At 40.9% G+C, this 18,535-nt stretch overlaps 1 protein-coding gene across 1 annotated transcript in view; it reads right to left on the reverse strand.

Annotated features, from left to right (window-relative positions):
* The window catches only part of ghra (growth hormone receptor a), a 49,406-nt gene extending 35,611 nt beyond the window's left edge, over positions 1–13,795 (reverse strand). Inside the window, exon 1 of the mRNA XM_047380263.1 lies at positions 13,475–13,795. Coding sequence (XP_047236219.1) covers positions 13,475–13,530 — 56 coding nt within the window. The 5' untranslated portion in view covers positions 13,531–13,795. The remainder of the gene's footprint in view (positions 1–13,474) is intronic.
* Positions 13,796–18,535: the final 4,740 nt, after the last annotated feature.

Here is an 18,535-nt window from a genome sequence, read left to right on the forward strand (position 1 = left end):
CGGTGTGGAGGAGCAGCGGCTATACTCCGAGTCCCTCGCGGATGGCCGAGCTCCTCACCCTATCTCTAAGGGAGTGTCCGGCCACCCTACGGAGGAAGCTCATTTCAGCCGCTTGTATACGGGATCTCGTTCTTTCGGTCATGACCCAAAGTTCATGGCCATAGGTGAGGGTAGGAACGTAGACCGACCGGTAAATCGAGAGCTTCCCTTTTCGGCTCAGCTCTCTCTTCACCACAATGGACCGGCACAGTGCACCCATTACTGCGGCAGCCGCACCGATCCGTCTGTCGATCTCGTGCTCCATTCTTTCCTCACTTGTGAACAAGACCCCAAGATACTTAAACTCCTCCACTTGAGGCAGGAACTTCCCTCCAACCTGAAGAGGACAAGCCACCCTTTTCCGGTCGAGTACCATGGCCTCTGATTTGGAGGAGCTGATCTACATCCCAGCCGCTTCACACTCGACTGCTAACCGCCACAGCACATGCTGTAGGTCTTGGCTAGAGGGGGCCAGCAGAACCACGTCTGCAAAAAGAAGAGACGAAATCCACTGGTCCCCAAACCAGAGCCCCTCCGGCCCTTGGCTGCGTCTAGAAATCCTGTCCATAAAAGTTATGAACAGGACCGGTGACAAAGGGCAGCCCTTCCGGAGTCCAACATGCATCGGGAACAGGTCCGACTTAGTGCCGGCAATGAGGACCAAACTCCTGCTCTGCTTGTACAGAGGCCGGATGGCCCCTAATAAAGGGCCCCCGATTCCATACTCCTGGAGCACCCCCCACAGGGCATCACGAGGGACACAGTCGAATGCTTTCTCCAGGTCCACAAAACACGTGAACCGATTGGGTTGGGGACTCCCATGAACCTGCGAGTACCCTGTAGAGGGTATAGAGCTGGTCCAGTGTTCCACGGCCAGGACGAAAACCACACTGCTCCTCCTGAAGCCGAGGTTCGAGTACTCCTTCCACCGCTCAGGCGGGAGGATGCTGACCTCAGTCGAGGTCAGCATCCTCCCGCCCCCATTATAAACAGTGTTGGTGAAGCACTGCTTCCCCCTTCTGAGGCGTGGACGGTTTGACAGAATCACTTCGAGGCCAAATGGTAGTCCTTCTCCATGGCCTCACCGAACTCCTCCCAGGCCCGAGTTTTTGCCTCTGCCACTGCCCAGGCCGCGGCAAGCTTGGCCTCATGGTACCCGTCAGCCGCCTCAGGAGTCCCATAAGCCAACCACAGCCGATAGGACTCCTTCTTCAGCTTGGCAGTGTCCCTTACTGCCGGTGTCCACCACCGGGTTCGGGGATTGCTGCCGCGACAGGCACCGCAGACCTTACGGCCGCAGCTACGGGCGGCAGCATCGACAATAGATGCGGAGAACATGGTCCACTCGGACTCTATGTCTCCAACATTGCTCGGAATCTGGTCAAAGCTCTCCCGGAGGTGAGAGTTGAATACATCTCTGGCCAAGGGCTCCGCCAGACGTTCCCAGCAGACCCTCACTATGCGCTTGGACCTGCCAAGTCTGTCCGGCTTTCTCCTCCTCTAGCGGATCCAACTCACCACCAGGTGGTGATCAGTGGACAGCTCAGCCCCTCTCTTCACCAGAGTGCCCAAAACATGCGGCCAAAGGTCTGATGATACGACAACAAAGTCGATCATTGACCCCCTGCCTAAGTTGTCCTGGTGCCAAGTGCCCTGATGGACACCCTTTTGTTTGAACAAATCCGTGACTAGCACAGAAGTCCAATAACAAAACACCACTCGGATTCAGATCGGGGAGGCCATTCCTCCCCATCACGCCTCTCCAGTTGTCACTGTCGTTTCCCACGTGGGTGTTGAAGTCCCCCAGCAGAATAATGGAGTCCCCGGGAGGGGTACTATCCAGCCCCCCCGACAGGGACACCAAGAAGGCTGGGTACTCCACTCTACTGCTCGACCCGTAGGCCGAAACGACAGTCAGAGACCTATCCCCAACCCGAAGGCGCAGGGATGCGACCCTCTCATCCACTGGGGTAAACCCCAACACGAGATGGCTGAGCTGGGGGGCATCAAGCAAACCCACACCAGCCCGCCTCCTCTTCCCGTGGGCCACTCTAGAGTAGAAGAGAGTCCAACCCCTCTCAAGGAGATGGGTTCCAGAGCCCCCGCTGTGCAACCTCCCGCACAAGCTCAGGCTCCTTCCCCCCCAGCGAGGTGACATTCCACGTCCCTAGAGCCAGCCTAAGCATCCGGGGATTAGGCCACTGAGGTCTCCACCTTCGTCCGCCACCCAATCCTCTTTGCACCGGTCCCTCACGGTTCCCCCTGCAGGTGCTGGGCCCACTGGGGGCTGTAAATACCATCATAAAAAATGACACTGAGGTGCAGGTTTTTGGACCGTGCAGGTTTTTGGACTGTGGGAGGAAGCTGGAGTACCCAGAGAGAAACCATGCATGCACAAGTAGAGCATTCAAACTCCATATAGAAAGGCCTTCTAGCTGCAAGGCAACAATGATACCAACTGTGCCACTGTTCAGCAACATAGAGGCCCAAGTTTAGAATTTTAGACAGCATCACTGCTCAACAACTTACAGATGCTTTTTCAGCTGTCTTGAGCTCACAGTTGTTCTTTCACACTAATTTACATAGTTCTTTATTTTGGACAAGGATGTTAATATAACTATAATAAACAAAGTTAAAAAAAGAAAAGTTGAAAAAGTATTAAATTTACCCATTAAAGGAACTGTGTGTACCATTTAGTGTCATCTAGTGACAATTCTGATGATAGCAACTAGTTCAACAAACACAAACCAGGCTGCATGGAAGTGCATTTTAATACATATAAATACTTAATGGGTAGTTTACAGCATTTAACTGAAGCCAATTTCCCATGTTTCTCTGCAAAGGGGGGATCGTGTTTTTTGAAAAAAAATGTCAAGCAAAAATAAAACACGAAACCACTTAAATCTGGTTATAGTCGAAGTTCTCTTTGTGTTTGTCAGAGGTGCTCTTGTTGCAGCTTTTTGAATGTCATGCCTTTTATTAGGATTAATAGTAACATTTCTGGATGCAGATACTGGACAGAGAATAAATACTTTAGTAGTTCAGCATTTTAGAAATCCTCTACACTGCATTTATGTTCTGACTGAGCTAAGTGAAATAAATTGCTTTTGTTGATCTTAAACAGATTAAAATGTTGCTTAGTGACCTTGAATAGCATCCAGTGTTTTTTTCTACTAGTACAATAGAGGAATGCTTGCAAACAGAGACCAGACAGTCAAAAAATACTGGTTTTGATTTCACGCTGCTTAAGTAAGAAAAAGAATTTAACAAAATGTAAACTTTGAAAAATATTTTAGGGTCAATGATATGAATTCCCCCTAAAATATTTGAAATTAAATTAAATTATTGGTTAGAACAAGTATGTTTTTAAGAAATGCATTTGAGCTATTTTTATTTGTAGTAAGACTCCACCAGGCACATTCAAATAAGCATGCCAGTCTATTAATATGCTGGATATCTTTAGTGCATCATATAACATGATGCACTTATGATCATGTTTTTTGAGCAAACCTGAATAAAGTCCGAAGTCAACTTGAGTTTCAATGTGTGAAATGAGCAAATTAGCCTTAAATATTTGCCTAAAAAAACGAAAATAAATATACCACCAGAATGGATAATAGCATTTATATAAAATGTTGGCAAAGACTGACATCACATATTGTTGAACATGAAGAAACTTCAATAAAGCTTTTTAATGCTTGATCCGATCTGCTTTGTCACACCTTTCTTGGTCTTCTTTCGGAAATAGCACTTCATATTAATGGTTAAGGAAAGAAATAACATTGAATATGATTAAATGAATTTGTCAGTCAGTCATTCATTTTCTACTGCTTATTCCATAGTGGGCCACAGGGGAGCTGGTGCCTATCTCCAGCAGTCTATGGGCAAGAGGCAGGATACACCCTGGACAGGTCGCCAGTCCATCACAGGGCAACACACAAACAACCATGCACACACTCATTCACACACCTAAGGGCAATTTAGAGAGACCAATTAACCTAACAGGCATGTCTTTGGACTGTGGGAGGAAGCCAGAGTACCCAGTGAGAACCCACGCATGCACAGGGAGAACATGCAAACTCCATGCAGAAAGACCCCTGGCTGGGAATTGAACCCAGGACCTTCTTGCTGCAAGGCAACAGTGCTACCAACTGCGCCACCGTGCAGCCCACTAAATGAATTTGTGATGCATCATTTTGTAACCTTTAAGGAATTTATAAAAGTCCTGAAAAGCATAATGGTTAATGCAGTTGCCATACCTTCCCCTATTTCTTCTTCATTATTTCTTTTACTTTTTGTAGGCTAACATTTTGTACACCCTGACATTTAAGACTAAAAGTTAGAGTTCGAATCTTGCTTTGTTAAAGCAAACTAAAAGAAATATGGGAATCATTTTGCTTGACCTTGTTAATTACCCTGTAACCAGTCTAGTGAAGCCAAAACATCAAAACCCCAAACAACTTGTGGTTTGAGGAAAGCCTGATAAAAATGTTCAAAAAACACATTTAAATGAAATCATGCAATGAAGGTCAATTAAACGGGATGCCACAAGGCATCTTAAATGAGTGAAATGGGCTGAAAGGGATGAGGAATAAGATATTTGGTTGTCAGGCCGGGAAAAAAAGTAATACTTGCCAATTCCACAAAATTGGAAAAAGTTGAGTAAACAGTTTGAATGCAAAAGAAAATATTTAACACTTTGTTGTAAAACACAGATGATAACAGCTTGATTGTTTTCTTATGTCTCATGGCTTAACTGTTTTTTTAAAGAAATATATAAATTATACTTGAGCGTCTCCAATTAGATCAAAACAAAATTATCCAAACAACCCAAACTCATGACTGGCATTAATTATGTAAGGATAATTATAAACTTTATTACAGTGGTTGTGACAGGACTGACAATCTATTTTTATTTTACAACTTTTTAACACAAGAATTGCTGAAATTCCTATAACCGTCGGGGTCTGGGATTTTCTGTTTGTTTTTGCCTGCTATTTACATTACCTTACCATTAGATGCCGCCTGAGCTCCGGAGGTGAGAGGGAGACAGGTGTTCGCAATCTTCATCAAACTGGAGGAGTATAACAGAGCAGTCGGCCAGCACTTCTACACCTGAGTGTTTGCCTATTGTGGTAACAAATACCGGCCATCCAGCTATAGGTTTTTCAATGCTTCAGAAAACTATAGTAACCCTCGTCGTTTCTGTGTTCCTCTCTAGGCTCCGCTGCACATCTGTTCTGGTTCAACTGACTCCTTGTTTGAACTGCTTCCCAGGCTTCAAGATTTCAAGGAAAGTTTTGGATTCCATTCCAGCTGGCTGCTACTAGCTCTCCTACCTCCTGGCTTAAAGCTCAAGCGAACCCTGTCCACCCTCCAACGTTTACTCACCTCCAAGCCCGGCATCTGGAGCTCACCACCTCAGTAAGTGAGCTGCCTTCAGAGAAACCTGACCGCTGCACAATGAGTGAAGGATCAAGAGGAAAATAAATTCAGGCACCTCTGTGGTCATCTTCCTTCCCAGCTCCGACCCCCTCCATTCAAGATCATCAACATCACTCAGTAAGCCTGAAGATACCTTCTTAAGAAAGTCTGTTTTTCTTCTCCATCAACTCACCCAACCTTCTCTCCAGTTCCCAGTCCACATTTTGTTTTGTCTCCTGAGTGTTCTCTGCATGTGGGTCAAATTTGTTAATAAAACAATGACAGAACACACAGGCTAAACTGATCCAGCAGAGACTCTCAGGAGGACACTTTCTGAACACAGCCTCCAGATCCAGTCCCATGATTCCACTCTCCGGGCATTGTTCGAGCAGCAAAGACAAACAAACCAACAGTTGAGCAGGTGACGTCTCTGTTACGGCACACTCTACTTCCCAAGGCCTCCACCACCCCAGAGGGCGCTGTAGGACCTCCCATGTCTCAACAACTTCCTCCGGCACGAGACATAACTCCCCCTAACCTCGAGAAAGTTTCTGGAGAGGTGGGTAGTTGTCGAGGCTTTTTGCTTCAATGTTCCATAGTTTTCAACCGGTCACCACAATCATTTCCTCATGACAATGCAAAAATATCATACATTTTAGGGTTGTTAACAGGAAAAGCACTCCGCTGGGCAGAGGCCAGATTTCCAGATTACAATCAGTTCAGCTGCTCTTTTGAGAAATATCTCAATTTGACCTGACCAATATTTCTCGCCGCATGTGGGCGCTGAAACAGCAAAATAAACCTTTAACTGAATTCTTCATAGAGTTTCGAACCATGGCAGCAGCTTCTGGCTGGGATTCCAACGCTCTTCAAGCAGCATTTTTCCAGTCTCTAAACGAAGCTTTAAAGGATGAATTAGCTTTATTAGATGAACCCAAGGAACTGAATGAATTTATTACATTGGCAACCCGAATAGACAACCGGATGAGGGATAGAAGAAGGACCCGATCAGCGGGAGTAGTCGTGAGACCACAAGTAGGTTCTGAGCCTCCACCTCCTCACTCCCAATCACTACCTACTAGTCGTTCTGAATCAGAACCCATGCAACTGGGACACACCAGACTCATCCCCGTAGAGCGACAGCGAAGCAGAGTCCAATCTGTGTGTTTACTGTGGTTCATCTAATCATTTCATCACTCTCTGTCCCCTTCGGCCAAAAGAGAGGGTCCGTCGGCGGTAGAGGGGAAGCTGGCGGACCAATCACCTAAAGCTTTTGCCCCTAGATTCACATTACCTGCTACCTTGTTCTGGAACCAAAAGACTATGAAATTGTCTGCTCTAATTGACTCGGGGTGTGAACAAAATTTAATTGATCAGCTCCTGGTTGAGCAAGCACAGATTGAGGTGGAAATTCTTCAAACCCCACTTCAAGTCCTTGTTCTGGATGGAAGGACGCTTCACCGCATAACCCATCATACCAAGAATTTGGAGCTAGTACTCTCAGGTAACCACAGAGAACACATTTCGGGTTTTTTTTTCCTGTCCCGAACAATCCTTTAGTTTTAAGTTTCCCCTGGCTCCAAATTCACAATCCACATCTAAACTGGTCTGAATTACGCATCAATTCCTGGTCCACTAAATGCCTCTCTTCATGTTTACAGTTTGTAGTCTCTCCTAAGCCACCTCCTGAGGGTTCAAAAGAAGCTGAACCCCCTGATCTAACTCGGATTCCAGAAGAATACCATGATCTAAAAAGTGTGTTTAGCAAATCCCGAGCTCTGTCTCTTCCACCTCATCGTCCGTATGACTGCGCAATTGATCTTCTTCCTGGAGCTCCATTGCCCTCTAGCAGACTGTATAACATTTCCCAGTCAGAACGACAGACTATATATATATTATATATAATATATATTATATATATATATACATTTATATATATATATATATATATATATATATTTCTGAATGCTTGGCAGCTGGAATCATCCGCCCATCCCCTTTAGGTGCTGGTTTTTTCTTTGTGGGGAAAAAAGATGGAACATTACGACCCTACATCGATTACAGAGGTTTGAATAAAATTACCATCAAAAATAAATATCCTCTCCCTCTGTTATCATCTGCTTTCAAACCTGTCCAGGACTCCGCCATCTTCATAAAATTTGATCTACGCAACGCTTACCAAGGACATCCTCTCTGACCGCGGTCCCCAGTTCATCTCCAAGGTATTGAAACAGTTTTATACAGCTCTTGAAGCCAAAGTATCTCTCACCTCGGGTTACCATCCACAAACTAATGGACAGACTGAAAGAATGAACCAGGAACTAGAAGCCACTCTCAGATGTTTGACATCATCCAATCCCTCTGATTGGAGTGTTTATCTACCCTGGGTGGAGTATTCTCATGTTTCCACTGCAACTGGTTTCTCCCCCTTTGAAATCTCTCTGGGCTACCAGCCTCCATTATTCCCTGCTGACGAAAAAAATATAGCTGTTACTTCTGTGAGCCACCACATTCGTCGTGTTAAACAGGTTTGGAACGCCACAATCAGAGCCTTACAGAGAACCGCCAGTCAAAACAAGCGGTTTGCTGACAGAAGACGCACACCGGCTCCCAAGTATCAACTGGGTCAAAAGGTCTGGTTGTCTTCTCGCGACATACCCTTTAAGTCAATGACTAGAAAACTCTCTCCTAAATTCATTGGACCTTATGAAACCTTCTTAAGAAAGTCTGTTTTTCTTCTCCATCAACTCACACAACCTTCTCTCCATACAGTCGGTGTATCCAGTTCCAGATCCCAGTCCACATTCACCTTCTGTAAATAAATTCATTAACTTTTTCTCTGTCTCCTGAGTGTTCTCTGCATGTGGGTCAAATTTGTTACTAAAACGATGACTATAACCTCTTGAACTTCCCATCAGGCCTGTTTATTCCCAGCGAGGCACACATTAAAATGAAAAGTAATACCTTTATAGAAGCTTTATTTTGCACCTTTTCAACATTTTTCTTATTTATAAGCAGGATAAGATTTCACAAAAACATTAATTACCTGTGCCTACTATGTATTCTGCAATATAATGAGTTCATGCTTGTGGCTTAGATTATATTATTCAAAAATAGGCATCAGCTAAAGCCAAACATTTTGCCAGTATCTATACTTGTATATACTTTCAGCCTATTAGTGATCACTGATCGGTCTTGTCTCTCTTCAGACTGCTCCCAGCTCAACAGCCCTCTTCCCAACAATTCAAATTTTATGAGCCCAAGATCTGGAAAGGCTGCAAAACCTTTTTTTCTCTCACTCTCACTCTTGTTCATGTTACCAGTACCTAAATGACTAAGCTATGAATCCATAAAATGATCAGTTAAAGTATATATAATGAAGCACTGAGAGAAGGAACCTGTAAGGCAAAAATGGTAAACATAAAACCAAGAGTAAAAATTTCACTAGTAATTTAAAATAGGCCTGGGGAAGTTTTAATAGTTGTAAAAAAAGGTGAGATTTCTGTAAACTACCATCGAAGTTTAGTTGATGGAAAAAATGTATTCCTATGCAGGTTTGATACTGCAGATCATAAGACTTTGAGTAATGAAATCTGCAAAAAGCCTCTCCGTAGGACTACAGATATTTAACAGAAGATGCAGTTGTCAAAAGTCTTACAAGCCTAAAGCCAAATAAAGCCACTGACCCAGATGGACAAAGGACCGCTAACTCCTGTGCCCAAATCTTGGAAATACTCATTAACACAGCCCATACTACAAAAGCAGCAAGCAAGTTAACCCGTGGATTGCATGTAAAACCATAGAGTGCTTTTTAGTTGAACTTCTGACATTGACAGTGAATCGCTTGTTAGATGCATTGCTATTTACTTATAAGGCAGACAGAGGCACTGGTGGTGCTCTGTTGTACTTGCTTGATTTTGTATCTTTTCTTCCAAGATTTGTCAACCTTTCCTTTAACTGTGACCACCATCCTCACGGATGTCGGCGCACCGTGGGGATGGTGAGTGTTACTTGTACAGACGCATCTCAATAAATTAGAATATTTATTTCAGTAACTCAATTCACAATGTGAAACATCTTTGTTACACACAGACTGATGTTTTTGAGCCTTTATTTCTATTATGATTTTCCATTTACAGCAAATGAAAACATAACATTTAAGATTATAATACGACATCAGACCAATAAAACAACATTTTATTACACATGTGTGGGCTCAATGAATATTATGTTTAGTACCTGCTTAAAGGTTGTTATTTTCAAAATTTACTTTTAATCTGACAAACGAGCCTCATCAGAATGCATTTTCTAATTTACTGTATTTATACTGAGATGAAATCACACATAAGTGGGCTCTATTTACTAGTTTGGTGACTTCGAAAGGTTGCACTTATTTTTGTTTAGCAATATCAGACTAAGTAGGTTGAAAACAAATTCTCCAGCTCATTATTTTTGTAATAAAAAAAAAGGAAACCTTGTACCTTTTTCCTTTCCCACCAGCTACTTTTTTTTAAAATAAACATTTGAACAGAGATAACACTTCAACATTAGACTTTGTGTTTGACTCAAACAAAGGACCTACAAGCTGCAGCTGCCCCTTTCAGCCTATAGGCTGTTTGACGTATGTTTACCACCATCTGTGAGCATCCAATATTTGGATATATAGGTGGTCATTGTGAGACCATATGCATGCATTTGTAACTTGAACATGTGTATATGTGTGTGCTCCAAGCCACTGAAGCCTGGCTACTGGATGGTTCAAATGACTCCTACTCCTATTTCATAAGAGAGTGTGGAAAACTCAGAGTCAGCACACTGGCATGAGAGGAGCCTCGGCTGGAAGTGGATCAGGTCACACATCTGCAAAACCCCACGCATGTGTGTGTGCATGAAAAGCAAGAAAGGAGAGAAAAGAGTGGTCGGGAGGCATATGCAGGAAAATGGAAGATGTGTACATGGAACATGTTAAAGCCTGAATCCAGTACAGTTAGGGAAATGTGTGCTGCACAAACCATAACATTTGTGGGGAATTGCAGAATTCCAGCCTGTGTTCTTTGGACACAACAAATAGCTGAAAAGTAAAAAAAATAAAATATAATTTGCCAAGGGTGCTTGATATAACTGAAACCTCATGCAAAGTTATTTAAAGCAATGTTTCAATGAGTTTCCTGGCAACCAATCTGACGAAGAGATGCAAATGGACGTATGTAAAATCTGATGGTTTTCAGAGAGCTGCTGAGCTGTCAGATGGTGTGTGTAGAACATTACAGATGTACTCTTGCAGAGACAGAAACTGATGGAACAAATGTCTTATAAAATGCCTCATCTCATCTATTAAAACAACTCGTCGGCGGCCCGGTGAGTGCTGCTGTTCGACTACTGGGCTTGTTTTTTCTGCACAAATGGTTCCAACAATAAGTGATCGGATCCAGCTCTATCTGTATGATAAGATCCAAACGGTCTGGATGGAATTTATAATATCAGACATACATATAATACAAATTGTGATTTTTAAATATTTATAATACCTATGCTATTTAAATAAATATAGTATTCTACACAGAGGATAACCAACTATGAGGTGATGATAACCAACTATGAGGTGACTGTGGTTTGATGGGAAAAGTAGTCGTCTGCCAAAAATTGTGTATTCGATTTACAGCTTCCTCCTGCTACATGTTGATGTGACCTGAATGCCTGTGCGCAAGCTCAAGTTGCCTACCGATCTGTGTATTGGTGTATGAATGTGTGCGTTTGCGAGTGCGACTGGGTGAATGTGGCTCTACTCTAAAGCTCTTTGAGTGGTCGGTATGACTGGAAAAGCGCTATATAAATTCAGCCAATTTACCATTTAAATAACCTAATAAAGCAGATTCAACATGATAAAAACACAATTTCCCAGGGGATAGCAACAAACAAACAAACATTTTATGCAAAAATAACATACACATAAGAACCAAACTGCCAAATCGTGATCATCTCAAATTTATGGAGAAATACCTCATCCTGCAGAAAATACACTGTAAAGAAGATGCACAAATTACGAACTTGATAGAAATTTATACAACTTAATTTTATTCACCACTGGATAGCAGTAACCTTTCCAGCATCAGATAGCTTGAATTTGTGTGTAACTGATTTGTGTGAAGCTAATTTAAAAGGTAGTGAATCAGACAGAAGTAAAGATATGGTAAGTAGATGGTTCCAGTTGCATTTTCTGCTCTGTGTTTCACATGAGCTCCCTAAGTTCAGTTAAAATGCATTTGGAAGTGCAACAAAATGAGGAATTCTGGTTGTGTTTGAGTATTTGTGCATTATGAATAATATTAAGTAATAATAAAACATTTTGTAGTTCATTCATTCAACACTTCGGTTCTACAGCCACGCATGCCGTTACAGATGGATTGTGGTCAAACAAACAAGAGCATCAGATGAAGCTGGAGATGAATTAAGAAGTCAGACTGTGAGTTCTCCAGTCTCCCACCACTTAAATGTTGGCTGTTTGTCATCATATTGTTTTATATGTAGTCATAATTCTCCCTTGAAGAAACAACAGAAATTAGGAAAACGTTGTATGACACTTTTTCTACATAACCACCAACCTCAGTGTATTTTTTGGGGGGATTTTCTGGAACAATTTAACACACAGTACCCCATAATATGTAATGTAAGAAAAATGACGTGGTTTTCATCTTTTTTTTTTTTTACAAATACAAAAACTAAAAGGTGTGGCTTGATATGTATTCAGACCCTTTTAATCTGATAACCCCAAATAAAATCCAGTGCAATCTATTTTCTTCAGAAGTGCATTAACTACTTAGGAGAGTCCATAAAATCTGTTGAGATAACAACTGTTAGTCATGCTACTCTGGCAATATATTGAATTGCACTCGTCATCTCAATCAGTGAGTGCAATATCGCAAAGGATTGCTTGGACACAATATATTTTAAGATAATATATTTCAAGTGTCACATGTTTTGCAAATTAATAATATACTTGGTCAGTTGGAGCAGCCCTAACTGGCCTTAATGCCAACAACAGATCTGTATTTGTAGTTGCTGAGATGCTAAAGCTCACAGGGTGGTGTGGGCTTTGTAAAGAAAGAAAAGAGACAGAAATCTGATTTTGGTTAATCACAATCTTAATCATCATTACAAATTTCAGCAACAGTATTGAAATTGTATTATTTCTTGATATCATGCAGCCCTAGTTTAAAGGTATCAAGAACGTACTCAAATAGGAAGGGATTTGCCCAGTTAGGCTGGTCCAATCAAAGTCTAGACAAAAAGATGCAATTGAGAATATGTGAAAAGACTTGAAAATGTAAGCTTTCCATCCAATCTGACTGGGCTTGAACTATTTTGCAAAAAAACAGTAGGAGCAAACATTTGAGTGACTAGATGTGCAAACTGTTAGAAAACATAGCCCAAAAGACTAACTTCAGTGAAAGGTGTTTCCACACTGTGCTGACTCCACGGATTTGAATATGGATGCATCTCACTCTTTATAGTTTTTTATTTGTAAAGACAACTTTGTGTCATTATTTTTCCATTCCCAAATTCTGCTTCGTTTTGTCTTGGTCTATCACATAAAACACCAATAAAATACATAGAAATTTCAGGGCATGTGACAAAATATGAAAATATATTAAAGGCTATGAATAATTATGCAAGGCACTGTAAACATACTTCGAAGGATAATAGTCTGCATCTCAAACCAACACATAGCTGGTCTTCTTGCAACACTAAACTTTTTAAGTAATCTTCTATTTCCGTTTCCTACAATATACATCAACATATGCATTCACTAATAGTGGCTGTTCTCTGCAAGCTGCAGAAGGCTGTCCCAATTCATGTTTATATGAGTGTTTGAAAGGATTTTTGAAACGGGCAGCTTTACACGTGTGAAAAAAGCAAGTGTGGCAATGCATGTTTTCAAGACGTGCAATCAGCGTTTAAACACATAAGCACAACACGCCATGCGCTCTTTCTAAACATGACAAAAACTTACTTGTTACGAAGTTTCGAACTGAGAAACTGCAAGAACAGCCCAGATCGACTTTTCATAAGTTGGTCATTTGATGATCAGCGCCAGCTCCAACAGGAACGACTCCTGCAGCTTCCCCTTCGGCCTGTAACGTGTAAAGATCTCTCCACTCGAGGTTTTCACATCACCGAATTACTAAATCGGAGGGCGAACTTTTACCGTTGAAGGTTTTTGTCTTATTTGGCGCTCATCATCTAGTTCCGTTGAAAGGGACGCGCATACGCACTACAGAGAGAAAGTATGTGGGTGTCTGAAGGCGGTGAGGCGCCCTCATCCGCCGACTATTAAGGTCTGCTGTAAAAGGAGGACCACAGAGGGGACAACTATTACTGAAACGGACTGCTGGGTCGAACCTCCAAAATAAAATGCTCCCATAGCTCCAGGCTCTGTGGCAAGATCGAAAGTTCGGATAATACGGTTTTATTGTTATGATTATTATTATAGTTATTACGAGACTGTATGTAACTATTATTACAATAACCGAATGTTAAAGTAGACAGATTGGACAGATTGTAAAATGTAGATTCTTCTTTCACTCTTGTTTATACACAATGTATTTTTATTTAACACATTAAATGAAGAAAATCTTTATTTTAATTTATTTTATTTTTTTACCTTGCCCAATGGGGGGAATTCCATTTAGTGTTTTAAAAGTTTTTTTTCCTTGGCACCAAATAAATCAGTTAGAAATAACAAATATACACTACACCGATAAAAACTAACAGTTTGGATTTAACCAATATGGTTGCTACGGTATATTCGAGTGCATTTTAAAAGCAGTGATTTGTAACAGCTCAAATACACGTGAATAAATCAGTTAAATTTCAGGCAAATTTTAAAATGTACAGTCCCATTCAATAAATTGGGATATTATTGAAATGTTTCATTTTTTCAATAACTCCAGGCACTAAGATAAACACATTGTATAGATTAATTAAACACAAACTGATGTTTTATAGCCTCTGTTTCTGTTAATTTTAATGATTTTTCCGTTCACAGCACATAAAAACACATTTACTATTAGAATAATACATCAGACCAATAAAAAAAAAACTAATTTTTAATACAGAAATGGGGGCATAATGAAAATTATGTTTAACACCTCCTTAAAAGTGTCATAAACTTCCTGTGTGGGGTTTTGAGTTTGTTCTTTTTGCTTTCTAAGCTCAGCCAGGTTCTTCTCTTGCTTATTTCTGTTCAGTCAAGTTTATTAGATTATTTCTGTTTAGTTGTTGTTACTTCCCTGGATTCCTTTGTTAGATGTGTTAATTTATAGTCGTCTTATCTGGTTCCCCTTTTTCCCGTTTGTGTTCTGTAGTTTAGTCATTTTTTACTTAAATGTATTTCTGTTACCTCCTTGTACTTCCAGCTCATTTGTGTTGATTCGTCAGTCTCCCTCAGAAGTCTTTAGGCTCCCTTGTCACCAGCTGTCTCTTCCTCCTGATTAGTTTCTTTCCTAGTTCATTGGTCAACACTCCATTTCCCTCAGTATTTAAGCTCTCTGGTTTTCAACTTCTCTACTGGTTCCTACTGATATTCACCTGATATTGTAACAAATAAACATTTTTACTGAAACCTGCAACTAAGATGTGTCCTTTATTTGCAACAACTGCCTCAGAGTTAAGAAGCATAGCTTGCTAGCAATTTTGACTTTAGCGCTGTTACTACACTTGTTAAAGCAGGGAACAAACTTTCTAAATCTATTCTAACAAGTGAAATGTAAACCTTTTCCTTGTCAACCATCATTAAGATGTGCTGTTTATAGGCAATAACTGCTTCAGAGGAAGCTCACTATGCCAGCGCATTTGACTTTAGCTATTAATGCCATCACTAAACTACTTAAACATGGATACAAACTGAAATTCACATACTGCCAAATGCATTTTCTCAACTATTAGTTTTAATAGTTCTTAACCTTTACCAAGATAATGGTTCTATATTCATTTGTAAGACAACACATTAGTCTTACTGTTCCAAGCAGGCCAGCGCACACGAGTAAAAATACCCTTGGATTGAACCATGTTCAGTTCAATTTTTATCAAGCATATTTAGGCAGAATTTGTTACCAGAAGTGGTTATAGTTGTAGACATTTAACCACTATTAAACAGTACAACATTGCAAACTAATAAACTTGATTAAAATTTGAATCATTTTTATTTTAATACTTTCCAAAATTCCTTTTTGCAGACTAATGCATTTTAGACCTGTAGTTATAGATGCAACATTTTTCTTTTAGAGCAAAATAAAAGTGCCTCTTGCAAAGCAAGGTGGCATGTGAAAAGAATTAGTTGCCATTTAGACTGAGAGGATGCAGGGCAAACTACATTCTCTGTGGGCTCATGTGGACGTTCAAATTGAGTTGCGATGCCACTAGAGGCTTGCCCACAATTTCAGCTTTCAGGAGCTGTGCACCCCCTGACCCAAAAGCTATTGGTCAGTATGAAGGTTCCGCCTCAACACGTGAGCATAAAAAAGAAAGAGAAAGTGTTTCCAGCTGTTGTTTGCTGTTGACACACAGTTCTTTTATTATTTATCAAAAATTGTATCTATTTGCTTGCATGGACCTTGCGATTGATTGTGATTTTTTTTGTTACTAAGTTCATTTCCAGTCAGTCGTTTGAGGGCAAAAATCCATCACTTTGAACAAAATCAATGGACTTAATCAATATAAAGCAAATTACGTTTATGTTATTATTTTATGGGACATGTAGCATACAAACTGACTTCTCCTGATATAGAGTGCAGATAGGTGCCTGAGGTTGCAAGCTACTAACTAAAAAAATAAATTTGAAAAATAAAGTGTAAAAAAAATAATGCAAGACAAAGGAACAAATACAGTTAGAGCAGCAGAGAGGAGGGCTCATGGTGTGTTTTGGTCACATAATCCCCTCCACCCCTCTTTCTAATGTACTGATTTTGTGTTGACATAATTTGTGATGTGATGGTGAGGAAATGCAATTGCCCTGTCTGCACCGAGGAGAGCCATCTTTTTTATTTTTATACCCCTGTCCCCTTCTCATTTACAAGGTCCACAAGTTATAGCCTGACTTTTCCATGCTCTCCAGCTGCAGTGCTTTTAAAACCCACTTTATGAAACACAAAACAACATAAATACTGCAAGTCTCCACCTATTGCAGTCTCAAAAAGAGCCTAAAAGTATTTTTGGGTTGTTTTACTTTAATTTGTTTCATCCCATAATTAAATGTTTACATTAACTTTCCTCTGCTTAACATGCTCATTTTATTTTCAAAAGGTGGTTGACATTCGTTTTGAAACAGAGAAACTCTTGCTATTAATCTGCAAACATTAAATGGCCTAGAAACCGTTTATTAGGGAGTTATGTGACAGACAGCTCTGGTTTGAGGAGAGTGGGGGTGTGCAGTGAACTATTTCCCCCTTTACTGAATCATGCGGACTTATGTTGTATTGAATGTGACAAGAGAACAATGCACCTGACCCACAGACCAGTACCACTGAATTCCCTGGAGTGCTGGAATTATGTTTCACTCCCAGCTGTCCAAATGAGCCATACATTCTGCAGGATGCTCGCTACTTTGTTGTTTTTACTATTCTTATCAAAAGGAATATGCATGGTAACATAATGTACAGCATCATGAAAAATGATTTACCCCTTAATAGATTTCTTTGTTTTTTGCATTTTTGTCTCAACTGAATGTTTCAGGTCACCAAATAAACTTTAGTATCACACAAAGACAGCTTAATTAAAAACAGAAATCTGATTTCAGATCCCCCCCACCCAGTCCCCTTTTATTGTCATTAACAACAAGAAAAAGACTGGGTAAAAATGCCATCCGCAGCAGAGTTTCAAGGTGAAAATCTCTGCTAGTACATTTACCAAAAGGCATCCGGATGATCACCAAGACTTAACGGAAAATATTCTGAGGACCCACAGTCCTTCATGTTTTAGATGTGTCCTGGCTCCAGAACTCCTGAATCAAATGATTGAATTACCTCCTCAGCAACAATCAAGTGCTGCAAAGGCCTGTTAATCAACTATTTATTTAAGTCAGGTCTGTGAAGGCAGGGTAAACCTAAAACATGCAGGGCAGTGGGTCTTGAGGTCCAGGATTGAAAACCATTGATCTAAATCACACACAGCATTTCAGAAAAAGAACATAATATGTACAGCCAAACATGGTAGTGGTAGTATGTTAGTGTGGGGCTGCTTTGCTTCTTCGGGACATGAATAACTTGTTGTAATAGATGGAAAAATGGCATTGGTTCTTTACCAGAAAATCCTGAGGGAGAATATCTGACTATCAGTTAATTACCTTAAACTCAGGTGCAGTTGGGTTATGTAGTCAAAGTCTGGACTTTGGCCATCTACGCTCAAAACAACGTCCAGTGTGGTGGAATTAAAACAATTCTACCAAGAAGAGTGGACCAAAATCCCTCCACAGCAATGTAAAAGACTGATTATCCCAGATGCTTGATGACAGTTACTGCCACCACAAATGGGACATATAAAGTACCTTTAACAGGTTTGAATAGATTTGTTTTCCCTTAATAGACTAAATCACCATTTCAAAACTGCCTTTTGCATTTACTCAAGTTATATTTGTCTAGTATTTTAATTTGTGTAAGGGACTGATACATTTAAGTGTGACAAAAAGTAAAAGCAGAAAAAAATCTATAAGAGGGCAAAAACTTTTTCATGGCAACTAAGGCATGGGTGGAATTCACAAAGGCAATGGAGAGAGACATTCAGCTGGCCTTAAAGAGGTTCTGAAAAACTGTTCGGTGACTCAGAAAGGTGGAAACAGGGACCATCTCAAATTCTGTAAACTTTGGCAAGGGAACTGCAGACCTGGACTGGGGACATCGTTGAGGGGTGGAAAGAAGCACTTTTGGATCTCCTCAGTTCAGTCACCATGTCCTTCATGGAGGAGGCAGGGTCTGAAGACTTGGGAGAATGTGATTCCAACACTGTGGCAGTGGTCAAGGAGGTAGTTAAAAATATACCCATGGGCAGGGCACCAGGTGTGGATGAGATTCACCCTGAG

This window comes from Girardinichthys multiradiatus, chromosome 12 (assembly GCF_021462225.1).
Source record: "Girardinichthys multiradiatus isolate DD_20200921_A chromosome 12, DD_fGirMul_XY1, whole genome shotgun sequence".
NCBI classification, from domain to species: Eukaryota; Metazoa; Chordata; class Actinopteri; order Cyprinodontiformes; family Goodeidae; genus Girardinichthys; species Girardinichthys multiradiatus.